The sequence below is a fragment of the Taudactylus pleione genome, unplaced genomic scaffold, assembly GCF_031769625.1.
Source record: "Taudactylus pleione unplaced genomic scaffold, aTauple2 ptg000121l, whole genome shotgun sequence".
In the NCBI taxonomy this organism is placed as follows: domain Eukaryota; kingdom Metazoa; phylum Chordata; class Amphibia; order Anura; family Myobatrachidae; genus Taudactylus; species Taudactylus pleione.
In genome coordinates this window covers 3,051,998-3,073,205 of record NW_028284523.1, presented here as the reverse complement: position 1 = coordinate 3,073,205, position 21,208 = coordinate 3,051,998, and the positions used below count along the sequence as shown (strand labels likewise).

At 45.3% G+C, this 21,208-nt stretch overlaps 1 protein-coding gene across 1 annotated transcript in view; it reads left to right on the top strand.

Moving 5' to 3' along the window:
* The first annotated feature begins 14,335 nt into the window (after positions 1 to 14,335).
* Positions 14,336 to 21,208, top strand: part of UBE2V1 (ubiquitin conjugating enzyme E2 V1) — a 49,400-nt gene continuing 42,527 nt past the window's right edge. The window contains exon 1 of the mRNA XM_088472138.1: positions 14,336 to 14,447. Within this exon, the coding sequence (XP_088328264.1) occupies positions 14,426 to 14,447 (22 nt within the window). The 5' untranslated portion in view covers positions 14,336 to 14,425. The remainder of the gene's footprint in view (positions 14,448 to 21,208) is intronic.

Genomic DNA, 21,208 nt, shown 5'->3' with positions numbered 1-21,208 from the left:
TCATCTAGTGTGTGCCCACTATGTCGCTGAAGCTGCACGCTCCCGCACGTTGTCAGTGACATCGCCCGTCAGACCTGCATGCAAGTCCAACGGGCGACATTGTACACACTTGCCGATGCCGGCCCCCCGCCGGGTCCCGTTGCTAATGAGGTCGGTACACACTAGACATCATCTAGTGTGTACCGGCCTTCAATGATATGTAGCATGGCCCTCGCCCTCGCTGCCGGCATTGGCAAATGTGTATGCACTTGCCAATACCGACACCCCGCCAGATGCCGTCGCTTAAAGGCCCCTACACAATACATGTATTTGTTAACAATTTGGCCAAATCCGATGCATCAGAACGACAAAACGTTAATATCGTGCAGTGTGTATGCACTGCATCATGTAGTGCGAACTTTCGGGGTCGTCAGCCATATCGCCTGATCCTTTGTACATGCAGTGAAATCAGGCGATACGGCTGACGATCCCATGCAGCGCTATGCGGCAGGGGCCAGCATATCTGGCGGTCGGGCACCGGATCGCCCAGTGTGTACAGATAGCCCGATATATGTAGGCCTGTTGGCACCCATGCCGTGTGTTGCATCACTGAGTACACACTTCGTTTAGTGTGTACCCAGCTACAAGCCCCCTACACACTAGATGATTTATTTATTTATTAACAGTTTCTTATATAGCGCAACATATTTCGTTGGGCTTTACAATTGTAGACATTAATAGAACAAAACTGGTTAATAACAGACAGATATATCGGTAGGAAGGCCCTGCTCGCAAACTTACAATCTATAGGGAAATAGGCATTGATACACAAGGTTAGGTGCTATATATTTAATTTTGGTCCAGCCAGAATGCAGTTTCTTGGTGGGCTGCATGATCCAGTCACACAGGAATGTCGGCCAAATGTTATGAGGATCTGAAAGAAAGACAATGGTTATGTGTGGACTGTGAAAGGGGATGTAATTAGATATGGAAGCTATGAAGGTTATGTGGGCGGTTCCGGAATCTGATAAGCTTGCCTGAAGAGGTGAGTTTTCAGGGAAAGCTTGAAGGATAGGAGTCTAGAGGAAAATCTTATTGTGCGTGGTAAGGCATTCCATAGAGTGGGTGCAGCCCGAAGAAAGTCCTGTAACCGTGAATGGGAGCAAGTAATGCGTGGGGAAGAGAGACACAGATCTTGTGCTGAGCGGAGAAGTCGGGTTGGGAGATATTTTGAGATGAGTGAAGAGATGTATGTTGGTGTGGTTTGGTTAATAGCCTTATGTGTAAGTAAAAGTATTTTGTATTGATTACGGTAGAAAATCGCCAACGAATGGAGGGTCTGACAGAGCGGGGCAGCAGACGATGAACGTTTGGCAAGGAAGATAAGCCTTACAACTGCATACATAATGGATTGTAATGGCGATAGCCTATTTTTGGGAAGACAAGTAAGGAGGCTATTGCACTAGTCAATGCCGGAAATAATAAGTGCATGGATTAGAGTTTTTGCAGTGTATTGTATGAGATATGGTCGAATTTTGGATATGTTCTTTAGATGTATGTAAAATGATTTTGAGACAGATTGAATGTGGGTTAACAAAGGACAGTTCAGAGTCAAGGATGACACCAATGCAGCGAGTTTGTGGTGTAGGGTGGATTGTTGAGTTATCAACAGTGATAGAGAGTTCAGATTGGTAACTGTTATTGGCCAGTGGAAATATAATTAATTATGTTTTAGAAATATTAAGTTTCAGGTGGTGGGATGACATCCAAGATGAAATGGCAGAAAGACATTCAGTGACATGGACCAATACAGATGGTGATAAATCTGGAGAAGATAGTTAGATTTGAGTGTCATCCGCATACAGATGGTACTGGAATCCAAAAGAGCAGATTAGTTTGCCAAGAGAGGTGGTATAGATTGAGAATAGTAGAGGACCTAAAACAGAGCCTTGTGGTACTCCAACTGATAGAGGTAGCGAAGAGGAGGCAGAATCAGAAAAACGAACAGTAAAAGAGCGATCAGATAGGTAGGAAGAGAACCAAGAAAGAGCTGTGTCCTTTAGACCTAGGGATTGTAGTGTTTGTATGAGAAGAAAGTGGTTAACAGTGTCAAAAGCAGCAGAGAGATCTAGAAGAATTAGGAGTGAGTAATGGCCTTTAGCCTTGGCAGTGAGATCATTTACTACCTTAGTCAGTGCTGTCTCTGTGGAGTGTTGGGAATGAAAGCCAGACTGGAGTGGGTCCAATAAGTTGTGTGAGTTAAGAAAGTGTGTGAGGCGGGTGTAGACAAGTCTCTCAAGTAGCTTGGAGGGGCATGGGAGCTGGGAGATAGGCCGGTAATTTGAGAAAGATTAGAGATTGGAAATATGTATGTTTGGCAACGTCCAGAGAACTATGATAAGGGTTGTAGATGGTCTTACATGTGACGAAGTCACTTGGAGTACGAGACTTTTGCCTCTGACATTCTACTTTACGTGAGACTTTTTGTAGATGCCTTGTTAAGTTAGAATGCCACGTTTGATGGCTTTTACTAGAATCTGGTTTAGGTGTGATGCAGCAGTCTCATGAGAAGTGAATGTAGACATTGGTGAAATTCGTTGTTGTAGAGAGGTAGATAGTTGCTGAAAGTCAATAGCATTAATATTTCTGCAGATTTTAGGAGGTTTGGTTGATTTCAGTGTCATTGATGTAATGGAGGAGAGTGTGCAGGTGATAAGGTTGTGATCTGAGAGAGGGAATGGAACATTAGTGACATCAGAAACTGAGCATTGACTGGTGAATACAAGATCAAGGCAGTGGCCCTCCTGATGAGTAGAGGAGTCTGGCCCTGATTCAGAGCCGGACGCTCTGACAGAGCGCTCGCTCTGAATTAGGGCCGTCCTTGTTCATTTTGAGAGCGGCCTCCTGGCCGCTCGTATAGCTGTGGGTGACCTCCCACAGCTATAGCGAGCGGCCAGGAAGATGGTCGCGATGGTCAAGACCATCGCGACCATCGGGCTTGCGACGAGACCCTTGTGGTAGGGTCTCGTCTGCCGCAAGCCCTGGAGGCAGAAAAATGTTCCAGAAATTGTTGAGGTGGCCCAGGTGGGCGATAGATAGCAGCAATGTGCAGAGAGAAAGAGGTGAAAGTCCTGATAGAATGTACTTCAAATTATGTAAATGTGAGTGAAGGTACCTGTTGGAGGACTGTGTATGTGAAAGATTGTGACAGTAATATTCCTACCCCACCTCCTTTACAATTACCAGGCCTGGGGATATGTGAGAAGTATTAGGTCACCATGTGAAAGTGCAGCAGAGGAGACTGAGGGCCTGATTCAGAGCCGGATGCTCTGACAGAGAGCTTGTTCTGAATCAGGGCCGGCCCTCTGGTTTTTCTGAACGGCCACCTGGCCGCGCGCATAGCTGTGGGTGACCACCCACAGTTATAGCGAGCGGCCATGATGATGGTAGCGATGGTCAAGACCATCGGGCTTGCGACGAGACCCTTGTGGTAGGGTCTCGTTGCCCCAAGCCCAAGAGTGCTTTCGGCTCTAACAGAGCCTAAAACACTCCCACTGACATCATTTGTGATGTCAGTGGGGCCAGCCCCAGACGGTAGGCGTTCCCATGGGAACGCCTCCATCTGGGCAGCCATGACCCAAGCCCACCCACCAAAGGGGGCATGCTGTCACTCAACATCGACAGCACGCCCCCTTTGGTACGAGACCCGGAGCGACGGTTTGCCCGTCGCTATCCGGGTCTCGCGCATGCGCACGACGGAGCCGGCTCCGTCGTGCGCATGCACACTGGGCCACCATCGACCCGCTTGCGAGCGGGTCTGAATCAGGCCCTGAGTCTGATTGTGTGAGCCATGCTTGTTATTGCCAGAAGGTTGAGGTTAGTTGAAATAAAGAGGTCATGGATAGATGTTAGCTTATTACAGAGGGTGCATTCCATAAGGCACATTTTAGTGACTTGAAATGTGAAGGGAGGCTCGGTGTGGCATGTGGGTCGGGCCTAGATTTGGTGATATGTCACCGGCTAATAGAAGCAGCAAGAGAGAGATATAAATTTATTTGTGGGATTTGTCTGAAACATTTTTATGGCGACAGGTTGTAGATGTTATTGTCAATGTGTATAGATAAGTTAAATGCTCATGTGTGTTTATAAGAGAGTAGATTAATGAGGCAGCAATATGTATAGAAGGATGAGCTGCAGGGAGAGTAAAGGATGTAGTAGCCTTAGAGATGATTCCATGTAGTGAGATTATAAAAATAAGTTTTTGATACATTGTGTTTTTTATATTTTGAAAAAACAAACTTCTTTTAAGTAATGATTTTGTAATTACCTGGTCTTAGATGTTGTTCAATGTTTGTTCAACTGTTTTTATAACTGTTCAGAAACCACACTTGATTTTAACCACACATAATGTATAACCACATCAAACTGCAACCCTCAGCAAGCTGCCCTAAGATTTATTTGAACAATATGAACGTGAACGATATATTGTTCAAATCGTTCAGTGTGTATGCACTTCCCAACAAATGATGTGCGCTCCCTCAGGTCGTTAACGACAACCCTAGTCGTTTGTACATGAAGTCCAATCTGGGGATATCGTTAGACATGGCCCCCCCCCAAACCTCTGTACACTTGCCAATGCCGGCACCCCTGCCACATTCGTCATCGCTCCGTACACACATCGTCCAGTGCAGATGTAGTTATGAGACGGTCTCAATCCCGATGCTGGAAAGCCGACAAGGGACTTAAGATAGGCGTTGAAATACCGCAGCCTCTCTTAAACCCGACGCCGGGAATCCAGGAGGACGACAGCCTGAACGAAAGTAAGCCGGGGCTCTCTTTACGTTAGCCGTGGGGGGGAGGTTAGGTTTAGGTAGCATAGCGGGGTTAGAGTTAGGTTGTGCGGGGGGTTTGGCGTTCATATCATTCCGTGTGTATGCATTGAACGACCAACGATGCTCGCTCCCACTGGACGATAATGATATATTTGGTCGTCCGTACATGCAGGCCAATTTGGACATTATCGTCAAGAATTGCCTGTTCAGAGATGTGGCAGGATAACTTCACTGAAAGATATCTTTCAGTCTGTACACTCAATATCGTTTGTCCTGAGTTCAAGGGAAAACGCTCAGCAATATCGTTGATGCAACACCGTTCCATGTGTACCCTGCTTAGGGGGAGAAGGGGGGAGGGTAAGTATACTTAGCCGACCCCTATCGGGATACCAACTATCGGGATGCCACTGTCGGTTTGTGACAGGAGGCATCCCGACAGTCGGCATTACATACTGATTCCATCTAGTGTGTACCCTGTAAAATGAATGGGGCCGCTTGTGATATAGGCCCTCATTCAGACCCACTCGCAAGCGGGCGCACGTACGTTAGGCGTACGTACAAAATTATTTAAATTCAATGGCTCGCTCGTATTTTCGTTCGCATCTAAAATTCCTCCCTAAACTCAGACGACCCCTCCTCTAACTAACGAGCGTGCGAAATAGCGAGCGTACATCCCCGAAATGGCTTGAAGGGAACGCACGCACAAGTATAAACCGGAAGTGGCCTTGTCAGATGTCGATTACCTGCTCCTTTATTCTGCCTACCTCCATCAATCGTATCATGCCAATCAATGTATCAATTAGCTTAATTGTTTTTTTTTTTTCAACACAATGCAAGAAACTTTACTCTTGTCCGTGTTTGTGTTTACCCGCAGAATACGTACAGATGGAACATTCGCTTTTATTGTTCCAAAAACATGTGAACCACAATTAAACAATTGTTCTATTGCTGTGGATCCCCGCATATTTCCCGGGGTTCATTTCTTTATTTAAATTTGCTTACGCATGTCACTGCATCAAGCCTATCATAACTCTCCAGAGATTTCTAGCCCTGTTGAACACATGACTCATACACTAACCAATAAAATTGCTCCTGTTAATTTCCAAAATACATTAGCCAATCAGAAATTTTTTGCACACTTTATCAAAAATTATTTGTATGAAAAACACCATTGCCATCATGAGAGCCTCCGCATTTACCAGGCGCGAGCTGCTGGTGCTTACGGAGGTGATGGATCGCCGTATCACCAGCCAGCCTCCACCCATCACCAACCGGCAGAAGCGCTCCGCGTATGCGGAGGCACGGTCCCGCCTGCGGTCCTTCGGTTCACGCCGCAACATCGGGCAGCTGGAGCGCAGGTGGTCAGACCTGCAACGGCGAACGCCCCGCTTGCTGGCATGCTTTCGCATGCAGATACAGGAAAGTAAGTGTTATGTATTGTGGTTTTCATGTTTGTGTTTGTGGGGCAAACTGCGTGTGCATGTTTTCCTGTCTGTCCTATTTATTATTTGTCCTCATATCTGCGTGTGCATGTTTTCCTGTTTGTCCTATTTATTATTTGTCCTCATATCTGCGTGTGCATGTTTTCCTGTCTGTCCTATTTATTATTTGTCCTCATATCTGCGTGTGCATGTTTTCCTGTCTGTCCTATTTATTATTTGTCCTCATATCTGCGTGTGCATGTTTTCCTGTCTGTCCTATTTATTATTTGTCCTCATATCTGCGTGTGCATGTTTTCCTGTCTGTCCTATTTATTATTTGTCCTCATATCTGCGTGTGCATGTTTTCCTGTCTGTCCTATTTATTATTTGTCCTCATATCTGCGTGTGCATGTTTTCCTGTCTGTCCTATTTATTATTTGTCCTCATATCTGCGTGTGCATGTTTTCCTGTCTGTCCTATTTATTATTTGTTCTCATATCTGCATGGCCATGTTTTCCCTCTATTTCTGTTTTTTTCATTCTACTCCTATTTGCATGTTTTTTGTTGGTGGGTTTTTTTTTTTTTTTTGGGCCCCGGATTTGGCCAGAAACTTACCTCAATTTGTTTGACATATTTTAGGTGGACAGCCAAGACTACGCCGTCACCGTCCGGCCAGACGGCGTTCCCGCCCACTATCCCCAACCCCCAGCCAACACTCCACCCCAAATATTTCCCCTATACCCCACTCCTCCCCAGCCTTCCAAGACCCTCTCCCGGAACTGTCGGGCCTCCTTCCCCTCCGTCCCACTTCCCCCTCTCCTCCACCCACCCCTCTTCCAATTACCCCCTCCCCGGAGTCCGTCATTACCCCTCCCCGTTCTTTGGGGAATGAAGGCTCCTCCGAGGAAGAACATGGAGGGACTTCCGGAGCTCCCGTTTTGGCTCCCGGTATGTTTTTCTTTCTCATTTTTTTTAAGCACAAACTGTTTGTATGTAATCATGTGTCGTGCCTTTATTCGTGCTTTTTTGGTTTACTTTTGATGATTTAGCAGTTTGCCTTTACCTCTTCCTGCTGATTTCAACATACACATATCACACCTGTGGGAATTTGTACATAGGCCTTGTATTTTTGGCAGCACCCCCTTTTTGTTTTGGTTTCTTTTTTTTAGGTTTAGGAGTGATTTCGTTGTGTTTTTGTTTTTTTAATGTGGATTCCCTATTGTTTTATTAATCCACACACTTTTCGCACCCACAGAGGAACAGAGGCGTCGGCAAGAGGTGGACGAATGTGTTGCCCAGATGCGCCAACATGTCATTGGCGTTCTTGTGGGCCTTGACCGGCTGTCTGGCATCCTTCGCCAGTAGTTTTTTTTGTTTATTTTCGTTTTCTAAATAAATTTTTTAGTTCTAATATACGTTCTGGCTCATTCTTTTTTTCCAAAACACAAAGAGTTTTCCCTGACATAAGTAGACTGTTCCTGCAAGGATTTCCCTTTTTTAAAAGTAAGATTGTGTTTTGTATTTGTATGTTAAACAGCCACAAGAAACACATAACAGTAACAATGTCATTTCCCTTTTTGGGTGTAGTGTCAATTAGATATTTCTACATTTTACAGGTTCCTAGTTGGTGTGCAAGCTGCTTAGGCCAATCTTCCAAATCCAAAGGTTTGGACAGGCTTCCTTTTGGTGTGGGTTGGGAACCTGAAAACATATTTCAGTTTACATCAACTGGTGTCAGTACTGGATTACCCCTTAGTCAAATGTAAGGTGTGTTAACCTGGTTACACTTGCTGTTAACGTCCAAAAAAAGGAAGACCATTTCACTCTCCAAACATTTATTCACAACATAAATGAGAAATCAAAGTGGTCACTCCCAAAAAAAAAAAACAGTGGTAATCTCAAATACAACACATACAAATAAAATATTTAAATAAAAAAAACAATCAAGAACTGGTTGACGAAGGACCATGCCAACATGATTCCACAAACATGGCGTTGCGATATGGGTTCCAGAATATATGCCCAAAATCACCAGATCCAGGTTTGGTAAGGGTAGCAGGAAGTAGTGAGCGTTGGAGTGCCAAAGATTATGTGAACAAACAGAAGATGGTGAAAAAAATAAAAATAAATTAGATGTTCGCAAACAAACACAAACACATTAGGTATAAACACTGTAGTTTTGGTAAAACTTACCTAAAAAATCTGGCCACCACATCATCGCGTATGGCCCCCCCACATACTGACCTCCGACCAACCTCGGGGGGGCCATCCTCAGGTAAGGCATCCTCTGGCTGCATTGGGACACCACTCCTTATGGCGATGTTGTGAAATATCCCACACAGGACCACAATTTTCGACACCATATCCGGCAAATACATGAGCTCGCCACCAGAGCGGTGGAGGCATCTGAATCGGCCTTTTAAAAGGCCGATACAGCGCTCCACCACTTGCCTGGTGGCTGTAAGTGCGGAATTATACTCACTTTGTGGGCCTGGTGTGGGAGCCAAATAAGGAGTGAGCAGCCAGGACATGCAAGGGTATCCACTGTCTCCTGTGAAAAATAAGAGACAACATCAGGAACACTGTGTATCAAGCTTAACATTGTTATGTACTAAAGGTCTCCACTTACCCAGAAGCCACGCATCACCAGCTTGTAGGTTGGTTAATTTCTGCCATATCCCTGATTGCCGGATGACGAAGGAGTCATGTGCACTTCCTGGTAATTTAGCATTCAGGGACAGGATCTGGAGGGAGGCATCACATACCACCATTACATTCAGGGAGTGATAGTGTTTCCTGTTTCTAAATATTGCCTCCAGCCGTGCTGGAGGCTGAAGTGGTATGTGAGTACCATCCACAACCCCTATGATGTGTGGGAAGCCAGCTATTTGGTAAAATTGGCCTTGGCCACACTAAGGGCACCCATATCCAAAGGCATTTTAATAAAATGATGGAGGTGCTTGAAAAGTGCCTCCATCACTGCCCTCAGGATCCGGGAAAAGGAGGATTGGGAGATGCCCGCCACTATTCCCACCGTTGTTTGAAACGATCCTGAGGCACAGAAATGTAACACCGCCATAAATTGCGTCAGTGGTGGTATTGCTGTTGGACTGTCAATTTGCCGCTCAAGATCACTTTCTATTAATGAGAGAGTGTCTATGATGATTTTGGGAGGTAGACGGTAGCGTCTTAAAACCTCATCATCGGGCATTCCAAAAAGGGTGACACGTGTTCGAAATATCTGGGGCCTTGCATGCCTACGATGCCTACGCCTGGGACGAGATTGAGGTTGGTCGGCTTCCGGGAGCAGGGCCAGAACAATTCGACCCAGATCTACCTGAAATTCAAAGTTTACAATGTAAGGCTTTTGAGCCACCCCAAAAGTAACATTAAACAACTTAGCTTTATGATACCATCCATAGCTGCTTACATGCCGGGGTATTGTCATGATACGTCAAAACTGTAAACAAGCCAAAAATTATACATCAAAAATTTACAGGGTGAATTTATGTTTGTCAAATTGGTGCAAGTCAAAACATAAAATAGGCGAAACACACATTTGGGCATCGATCAAAACGACATTGCACACCGTACGTCAAATAGGGGTCAAATGTAAGCCAAAAATGGAAAAGGGAAAACAAAAACTGGTTTACATGATGAATAAGCATCCCAAAATGCGCAAATTAGTTCGCAAATGCAAGTCACTAGACCAACAGTGAAAAATGCGCTAATTAGTTCGCAAATGCAAGAAAAATAATGGACTTACCAAGAGCTAATAGAAAAGATTTCCCTCAAAAAGGTCTTTGGGTCCGCAAGCCGAAAAAATCTAAAAGAGATGAAATTAGTGTTAAGCTGAAAATATTAAATTAAAAACAAGAAGTAGACACCAATTGGCCACAAGTTAGACTTCACCAAACTTACCAAATCAGGAAACGAGGCCCAAAAAAAACAACAAAAATGCGAACGGATAAAAAAATAAACTGTATGCCAAAATCCGCCAAATCCTCCAACCGTAAACCACAAACTCCAACCAACTTAACCGCCAATAATCCAACAACGCAACCTCGAATCCACACACACCAAGCCATAAATAGTGTTTATTTTCCCGCACAAATTAAGGATGAATCATAGGGACGCACAAACAATGATGCGGCCGCAAACTAAGGACGCATGTATAAATACGTCACGAAATCACATTGAATTTCTGGATGATTTCATGCTGGAAGCAGAGACATGGCTTCAAACCAGGGAAACAATGGGCAAAATTCCGGCGGTAAGGTCTTCATGCATTTTGTCTCAATGATTATTTTCAAACATAATATTGTGCAAGTTGTGAAGTGGCTAAATCAGCATATTTACCCAAATAGGTGAGGACGATGACATGGAAGAGACTGCTGGCCCCAGTCAACCCGCCAAAGCTGCCAAAAAAAAAAGGCAGCCACAATTCACAAGAAATGAGATGGAGGTTTTGATCCAGAAGTGTGTGGACATCCTGCCCCAGGCAGACAGGAATATGAGCCAAAGCCAGAAGTGGAGAATGTGGGAGGAGGTCGCCGTTGCTGTCAATAGGGTGGGTGATTATGTCCGTCTAGCCCGGGATGTAAAAAGGCGGTAAGTAAACACTTTCCCACCCTATAAACAAGCCCCATTTTAAACAAAAGGATAATGGTTCCAATTTCATTCCACAGATGGGGCGACTTCAAATATCGTCTCAAGCAAAAACTTGCCGACAGGGCTAGGCGTGCAAGGGGGACAGGTGGGGGTCCCACCCCTGTGTCATTGGAGTTGACAGACTTAGAAGAGCTGGCACAGGGGTGTGTGCAGCCTGTGGAGGTGTTTGGCGTGTCCAACATGGATACGGACATGCCAGACTTTGCGGCTCCTCATGTTGGCCCAGGTAAGTCTTGTGATGTCACCAACTCTGAAATGCTATTGTGCCAATATGTAGATTCTAATGTGACTCTTTTCTCATTTTTCCAACAGAGACACAGGCGGATGAGTCTGCTCCAGAGGGGAGCCTTGGCCGCAGAATTTCTGCTGGCTCTGCAGGGGAGGAACCAGTACATCCGGCTGAGGACCCTGCAGAAGCCAGTCCAGGGCGTACCCCCTCGCAGGCAGTGGGCCTCCTCACAGAACTCAATTTAAAATCGGATTTCCATACGGAGATTCTGCAGAGGATGGACGCCAGTCTGATACGGCTGGCTGAGGCCCTGGAGCAAAATGCTGCGGCCAACGTGACCATTGGTCAGGCCCTGGCGGAAAATACCAGGGCCAACATCCGCATCGCCGATGCCCTGGAGCAGCTCGTTCGCCAGCACATGGTGGAGCCGACCTCCCTTCCTGCCGGAACATCAGGATCCTCCACCTCTGGCACAACATCAGCCAATCCTCCAAATGTGCCTAGCCCTGTGCCTAGTCCAGAGGCCACAACATCTGCCTCTGGACAGGCCAGCCCGATGGCATCCCGGACCCGGTCTGGCGCCCACCCTCCCCCATCCAAACGGGCGAAAAAACGATGACAGCAATGGCGACTTTTCCCACACTCCTTCTGTGCTTGGCTCATATTCCTTTCTGGTCAAAACTTCCCTCTCGTTTCTTGTGAAATGTTTTTAATTTATTTTTGTACGTTTATGTTAGCAGTTATTGATTATTTATTTTTGTGAAAAAGTATCTTTGCCAGAAAAAAAGGCAACAAAATATTATGCCAATTGGTTTGTGTTTAAACAATAAATTTATGATAAAAATCTGACATTGTATTGTGACATTATTGTACAAATGGGTTACATTTAATCCTGGCCCTAAAGGCAAAAACTGACCAAAAAAACAATTTCATTTATTTTAAAAAAAGGCCTCTTGAAGGAACGTTTAAAAATTCACCTAACGATGCAAATTCCACAGTAAAAAAAAAAAGGGGAGCTAATTAAAACATGATGACATTATTGTCACAATAGGCCATAAACAACAAATTGAGGCCAAAATAAAACCCAAAAAATGTACGCAAATTGATTGTGTAATCCTGACATTAGCAGGTATGATTTCCACCTGCGTACGCTTTTGTGCTATCCCAATAAACTGCTTTCCAAACACATACCAAGCCGGTTTTCAATACAACACTAATTGCTTTTGTGACCACCCGCGATTAATCGCTGCAACATCGTGGAGTCCCGGGACGGAGGAGAAGGCCATCGCCAATGTGGTCGAGTAATCCAGACCCTAAGCTGTGCGAGCATTTTGAAGGGAAAGAGGATGTTCCAGTGGCGTATGAGACGGTCCGAACACATTTGACGTTCGCATCTGCTAATGTATGTACGCCCCAAAAACGCCTCGCCACGCCTGCGTTTTTCCAGCTCCACCCCCGGGAACACCCAAAAATGCCCTGTTCTGTCAATCACATTTGACATGTCACTTCCTGTACGCTATTTTAGGAACGAGAGAAAAAAAGCTTGCAATCTGCCGTACGCACATGCGCAGTGTAACACCGACGCATGCGCGGTTAGTCAACATCGGAACGCAACGAGCGTACTGTTGGTAACGTGCGGCTCTGAATGAGGGCCATAGTCAGGTTTAGGACGGTGTATACATACTTAGCAATATTTTACACGATTTGCCCGATTCCGACGCATCGTGACAAATAGTGTAAAATATGCCCAATCATGATGCGCGTCCCCTCAGGTCGTACATCGCATCTTCAGATCTGCCATGCTGTAGGGCTGATTTGCCAATCTGAGACACGATGCACTGGAAAAAGTAAAGCTGGCCATACACAGGATGATTTTTAAAACGATTTTGGCAGTTTCTACAGGTTGGACAGACCAATCGTTTGCAAATAGTTGTATTTTGAGTCTTCTGCGACCCTGATGCGCGTCCCCGCCGTCGTCAAATTGGATCGCAGATCAGATGGTTTTGCAGAGAGATCTCAACTGATTGTGTACGATGTGATACATTTCTATGCATCTTATCCTATGATCTTTATGATCAATCGTACACCATTTGATTTGACCACATCTTATGAAGAATTTCAAGGGAAATCGTACAACTGATCTTACCAACTTTGAATCTCATTGTGTATGGGGGCCTTTAAAGGGGGGTATCCACTTAGCGATTTAACCAAACGAGTACACGATAACGACGTCGTTATCGTGCAGTCGCTTGCAAATTGTGCATGCATCGGGCATGTTTTTGTCGGAAACGACCAGCAATGCGCGTGCCCGCTGGTCGCTTCCGACATTGCCTGTACATGCTGGTCAACATGACGATCTCGTCAGGTTCAGCATGTGCGGGGATGAGGGATGTGCCTGGACTGAACGAGTGAACGTTCAGTCTAGGCACATCACTAGATATACAAACGAGAGCGCGACAGCAATGTCGTAACCGTGCTCTCGTTTGTATATCTATAAGTGGATACCCGCCTTAAAGTGCCCACACACATACCAACTTTTCATCCAATTTGGCCGATTTCGATGAATCGTGACGACAGATCATGTAAAAAGTAGCCAAATCGTGAGTTTCTACTCTTGATCACGATGCCGATGCTCGTCGTACCTCGCATCTTCAGATCTGCTGTGCTGTAGGGCAGATTAGCCAATCTGGGATACAATGCATTGGCTGCAAAATGGATTTTAAGTCAGATTGGACATTTTTAACCCCAAATCGTGACCACGCCTGCCGGGGAGAGTTCAGGGAGAATTGTGTACATCGGCTGATTGGGAGCAAGTCGGTATGTGTGTGGGCACATTTAAGGATGCACGATAAATCGTTTGTCACATTGGACACTTTTTACACCAAATCGTGTGCAGGACTGCCAGGGAGCTGCCGGGGGAACGTTCAAGGGAAATCGTACCCTGTCGGATCGTGAGCACAGCGCCAAGTGTGTAGGCACCTTTTGATGTGCAGCACAACAAACTTGACAACATTGCATGCGACTGCGGGAGCGCGCATATTGTGCTGCATGCATACACACTGCACGATACATCGTTACGGCTCCAGTGTAGTATCGCTCCTGTGCCCTCATCAAACATGGCGTCTGCATAGAAAAATGTCTGGAAGACAATCTTTGTCAGATCCCGTCTCTATGAATTCCAGGCTGTGTCAGCGCTAGCCCCGCCCCCTCTCGGCTCTGACAGCCGGCTGCAGGGAGCCTGCCCATTTCATGACGTCACCGAGAGGCCGGCTCTGGACCACAGCTAACGCAAGATGGCGGCCACCACGGGCTCGAGTGAGTTGGTTGACGGGGGAAGTGGGGAGGAAGCGGCGACTGAGATGGGGAAACAGCTTCAGTATGAGCGGTGTCAGTGCGCCGATGCCCGGGTCTGCTTTGGCCGCGTCAGGCGGTGTCTGGCTAGGCAGGGCAGGGCCTCAGGCCTTCTCCCTTTAACGCATGAATCTGCTCTGTCAGGGGCGCCCCACACACCGGCCATCAGTGCTCACTCTGCCATGGCTCCTTCCCTCCTGAGGAAAGCCAGTGCTGCTGTCCCGGGCAGTATTGCCGCGGGGGTAACTCAGGGGCCACACATACACCCATATGTAATACACAGTATACATTGACCAGCGCTCCACTTCCTCATATCCTGCTGCGGTCCATTGTCACCCGGGCCCCAGGGGCCACTCACCCATCAAATGGCATAATGTAGGGTGTGCGCACTGTCACACCTCCATGCTGTCTGTCCTGAGGGGCTGATGCTTCCTCCTGTGGCCCCTGGTCCTTTCATCCTCATAAGTGGTTCCAGGGTATCCTCCAAGGAGGAACAGTTTTAGTGAGTGCCCAAGCCATATGCAAAATATTCTATACACTGTGCACCTCCCTGGACTGGTGATTAGGAGGAACCCCATATACTAGCATAAGTATATGGTGTATGTTGACTGCACCCCGGACTACCCTATATCAGAGTAGTGTTGTCAATTAGTCAAACATAATAGACTCTATGTGGGCAATTCAATTGTGTTTGGGCGCTCAGTTGTTCCAGAGTTAGAGCATGAGTGCCCAGAAGTATTGGGTTAAGATGTGCAAAGTGGCTCAGCCCATCTAAAGTACTGTTCTGTGCTCCCAAAGTGCCAACTTATTGCACATTTCTGCTCGCCACTTCTTGAGCCTGCGAGCAGAAATGATGTACAGCCGCAGTTATTCACACCCATATGGAGCAACAATTGAATTGCTCCGTCAGGCGCCCAAAAGCAATAGACGTGGTAAAAACAATTCAATCGCCCCCTATGCCGGACTAATTCATATTACACAAAATTCTATATTCAGGTCTTTTGTACTGTGGTAAGTGTACCAGCAGTCCACACGTGAGACCTTTGAAATCTGTTTAACCAGTACATTATAAATGTTGCCGATTAGATAAGTGATGCATGATGATACCCCTGTGTGCCCTATAGTTAGGCTTGCCATATTATCCCTTTAATTCAGAATATGGCAATTACACAGGTTCTGTGGCTTTTTAAAACCAGGTGAAATGGAACCACAGAACCTGTGGGCATACACTGCCAGATAAAATGTCTGTCAGACCGACAGACATTTTATCTGGCAGCCTGCCAGCCGCAGATGTCGCCGGCATACACTGTGAGAGTGTATCAGCCCGACATCTGCGCTCCGCCCCCGGGGGAGGAGACATTTCCCTGTTCCTTTCGTATGAAGCAACACAGGAAATGTCTGTGTGTCGGCCGCGGCTGGGCATACACTGCCCGATGCGGCCTACAGTTTACCGGGAAATATCGTATGGGACGGGCATGCTGGACAATCCGGCATGCCTGACCGAGCAATATTTAACCCTTGGTCGCCCCCCCCACACGCTACAATTATCGCAGCGATCCGCCGATATCGGGCGGATCGTCCCGATAATTGTAGCGTGTATGGCCAGCATAATTCATGTGTCCTGATTTAAAGGGTTGATATGGCAAGCCTATGTATAGTGCTTCTATGTCTGAGCATTGTGCTTACTTGTACGAAGGGATTCTTTGTTTTGTACCTAGTTGTACAGTCTATTCTTTTGACTGCATTTTCTAATAGAGCATGTATCAATGTATATATTATAGTTCATTAACACATAACCGTCTGTCTTTAATGCGGCTCATACACGGTACGATAAAGTAGCCGATCCGATGGATTGGTACGATATCACACCGTGTATGGGCCTGATTTCGTACAAAGTGCGCTCCCATGGGGTCGTACATCGCATCGCCTGATCACACTGCAGAACCATGCAATCAGGGGATGCGATGTGCGATCCCATGTATTGCTGTGCGGGTGAGGGAGCCAGCATATCGAGTGGTCAGCCACCCGATCGCACCGTGTGTGCGGACCGCCCGATATGTCGGACGTCGGATCCCCCGTCGCCTCATTGCACCGTGTATGGCCGGCCTAACAATGTTATATTAAGTTGTTTGCGTGAGGGAAATTCAAGAGTCAATGAATTTTACCATAATGCTCCAAATATTGCATATAAGGTGTTTTGTGTTGGCAAAAATGAGTTGTATGTAACATTGGTAAATCGCCCTATTTCTGAATTGGGAAAACATTTACTATAGGTCCCTTTTGTTGGAGTCTGCATGTTCTCTACTGGGGAGCAATTGTAGATTAATAATTTTTATATTTTAGAATAATTACTTTAGCAATTATTTGTGGGTACTGCCTCAAATCCCCTTCTATGATCTGGTAAGAGCAACTATGTCACAGCTTTTCAATATGCAGACCAGAGAGGTTTCAGCAATTAGGGATTGGAGCTGCCTTAAGAACTCATTCTTGGGAGGAGTACACCAAATGGGACAACTGATTAGTTTGTCCAAGTCCCTCTAATCACCTTTACTCATTCCCATCCTTGCAGGTTCCAATCTCCCACCTTTTCATTTTGGAAACTTAAAGTAAAGGTGCCTATAGAGGAACTACCGTACGATTACAGCATTGTAATTGTACAGTCGTTCCACATCCTGTAATGTGCCTACACTGAACGATATGTCGTTCAGTGCAGGCACCCTCCCTCATCCCCGAACATACACAATCTGTCATTATCGGCAGATTGACCTGCATGTTCAGGCAATTGATGTTGAAAATGACCAGTAAGAGCACTCATTGCTGCTCGTTCTCAACGATTTATGAACGATTAATGAGCGATTGAATGATAACGATGTCTCATTTTAATTGTCAAGTGGATACACACCTTAACGCTGCTGCTGTTCGCTAATGCTACTGGTTACATCAAACTGCTACAGTATGGAGTAGTTGGTGCAGAACTCCAATCCTCAAGTTTAGGATTTCTTTAACCCCTTTAGCTAGACTGCGGAAGACAAGCGACACTCGTCCTCCGTAGTGTTGCCCCCGCCCCCCCCCCCAAAAAAAAATAACTTGCCCTGTCCCCACCGATCCAGGAGACTGGTATGGCATCCCTGCAGAAGTTTGCACGTAATTTGGGAGTTCCACCAGCAGCACTGCTTTAAAACAAATCCCCCGCCATATAATAGAAAGATGGGGAGCTCTTTTTCAAATGGCGTGCCCACATAAAGCTTAATGGGGTAGATGTAACGTGCCGCTATATCGCTTCCTGCGTCGTCTCTATACCGAGGCGAAGCAGGAAGCACTACCAATGAGATGTATAAATATCACATCGGCCGGAGCGGGGGAGCGATAACTACCCCCTCCGGCGCTCCCTGCTAGAGACTGCAGTGCATCAGCCTAGTGCTGATGCGCTGTCTCATTCCCAGCCGGCTCCACTGAGCATGTGCAGGATCTCGCAAGTATCGCGAGATCCCCGTGTGCAGCCTGGAGCCGGCAACCACCGCAGTAGGGACAGCTCTGTCCCTGCTGTGGGGATAGGGCAGCGCCAGACTGTAGCTGTCGATAGCGACTGCTACAGCCGGCCGAAAGGTCAGGCGATCTGACCGTTCATACATCGCCCAAGCTATCGGTGCTGCTATCTTGACTGGCGTATAGTGTCCCTGTCATTTACCGCCAAACCCCCGATCATACATCGGGTAGAAGCGGTATCAACGCACATAATGTGTGCTGTCACCGCTTCTGAGCTTCTTACATCTCCCGCAATGTCTGGTGAGAAATTACCTGTTGGGAATACTTGAAGACTGTAGCTCAGAACAACTGTTATAAAGGTTTTGAGAATGACACAAGTATTGGTTTTCACAAAGTTTGCTGCTTCAGTGTTTTTAGTCCTTTTTGTCAGATATACTGAAGTAAAATTACAAGCATTTCATAAGTGTCAAAGGCTTTTATTGACAATTACATTAAGTTTATGCAAAGAGTCAATATTTGCAGTCTTGACCCTTCTTTTTCAAGACCTCTGCAATTCGCCCTGGCTGGAGTTTCCTGGCCATGGACCCAAAATTTAGATGTTTTGTTCCCCGAGCCACTTAGTTATCACGTTTGCCTTATGGCAAGGTGCTCCATCATGCTGGAAAAGACATTGTTCCTCAACAAACTGTTCTTGGATGGTTGGGAGAAGTTGCTCTTGGAGGATGTTTTGGTACCATTATTTATTCATGGCTGTGTTCTTAGGCAAAATTGTGAGTGAATTGTGAGTGGCTGAAAAATAACCCCCCACATGAATGGTCTCAGGATGCTTTACTGTTGGCATGACACAGGACTGATGATAGCGCTCACCTTTCCTTCTCCGGACAAACGTTTTTCCTGATGCCCCAAACATTCTGAAAGGGGATTCATCAGAGAAAATAACTTCACCCCAGTCCTCAGCAGTCCAATCCCTGTTAATTTTGAAGACAATCCGTCTGTCCCTGATGTTTTTCCTGGAGAAAAGTGGCTTCTTTGCTGCCCTTCTTGACACCAGGCCATCCTCCAAAAGTCTTCGTCCTGTGTCATGCCAACAGTAAAGAATCCTGAGACCATTCATGTGTGGGGTTGCTTCATTATTTTATAGGGCGCCCAAACTAATGAGTGCCTGATGGAGCTATTCAGTTGTTGCTTCGTTCGGATGCGCGTAGCCAGACACATTTCTGCTCACTACCTCCTGAAGTGGTGAGTAGAAATGTGCGATAAGTCTGTTGTTTGGGTGCCCAAAGCAGGATTTTAGATGCCTAAAGAAGGACTTTAGACAGGGTTAACTGCTATACACGGCTAAACCCCGTGATTTTGGGTATACACAGCGCTCAAATGGAGAGACAATTGAATTGCTCTGTTGGGTGCCCCAAAAAACAATTGAATAGCCCCCATAGTGTCAGTCAGTAATGAATACACCTGTGCCGCAGCAAGGAAATATAGAATATATGCACTGTGTTTCCTGATGACACGAGTTTATCTGTCACTTAAAGTGGAACTCTACCAAACCTAATATTTTAACATTAATGACTCAACTAGTAGGACTTCATAGTTTGGGAGATGCTCGCTCCGTCTGGCCCTGAAAGGAAACTGACATTGAAAGGTTGTCAGGCAGCTGGTTGTTGAACATTTCGTTTTACTTTGAGTACATTTGCTTTATTTCACAGTCCAATATAAACTGAAGTTGTTAGTTTTTATTTTTTAATATTCTCAGTTTATCGAAATAACTGAAATCATATGTATAATTGTGCATTTCTTAAGGTTTCAATTGAAAAAATAACTCTGGTCCAGTGATTTGGCAATCCATCCCGGGTAGCAAGGAGGGTTACGGGGTCCCGCTTACAGCATAGGAACAGCTGGCTCGTCTGTCCTCTCCAATCGCCGGCAGAAGAGAAGCCCTGGTAATAACCAGAGTTCAGCCTGCGGTGTAAACGGGTTTCAAACAGCTGTGATACGGCTTGAAAAGTGTTCATTGACCTTGCTGGACCTTGGAATTAGGTGTAAAAGGGGTAATATTCTTCTATTATCCCTGCAGACAAGTTGTGTAATAATGCATTTGCTGCTGTAAATCATATTGCTATTAGAAGTCCCCACGGTCACATAAATTAGATGAATTCTGTATAATTTAAAGTAGAGGCTAGCTCGTACCTTAGTATATGGAATTATTTCTCATTAACACTAGAGATATGACACTACAACTAAAGGTGCATACACATGTAACAATTTAACTATAACGACGTCGTTATCGTTCAATCATTGAAAAAATCGTTCAGTTTCTGAGTTATAACGATGAACGATTATCGTTCATGCGCGTTCTCGTTTGTAGTTCATTCTGACTGACAAACTGAATGATTTTCATTAAGGGAAGTTACAAAAATTGTTTGTAGTTCAAAAAATCGTTCATTACACTTTAAAAAATCTGACAGAAAATCGTTCATAAAATCGTTGGTAACAAAATCGTTGTGTATATGCAGCTTAAAGCTGGCTAGACCCCTAAAGATTATCTTTCCAACCATCCAACTAGTTGGCTGGTTAAAATGAAAATTTGGTAACTTATAGGAGCAAATGATCACCAATTAGGTTCCTTATACGTAGGCTTGCCATATCATCCCTCTAATTTGGGAGACGTATGAATCACACAGATCCTGTGGCTGGTTGACTTCAAGTCTCCATTTCACCTGGTTTTATTCAGCCACAGAACCTGTGTAGTTGACATGTGTCCCGAATTAAAGGGATGATATGGCAAGCCTACTTATACAGGTCACTGATCTGAGGTGACTTCTAATATAGATAGCAATTTCCAGGAGATGTTATTTTCTCGGGTTTATATATATTTTAGCATTACTTGTGTTTTCTTCCTACTGTATATTAGTATCACTTGTATAGTATAAATCTCATTTCATGAAGTTACAACAATAAATAATAAAACAAATTAAATTAAAAATAACTTTTCTCTGTTCATCCATAATTGTCATATTAAAGTATCTAGAATGTAACGAGACCTGTACTAAATTATATCTCTCCAAATATTGCATCAGTGGAATGACACACAAATAAAATAATTGTTGCCTGATCCTCACACGAGAATCGGAAAGTAGTCAATGTTATAATGCTATGACGTGCAGAAGCAGTGTTTCTGCTTGCAAATTATATCTATTTTACGTATGTATATATTTTTACTTGATTATCAAAAGCCCTCC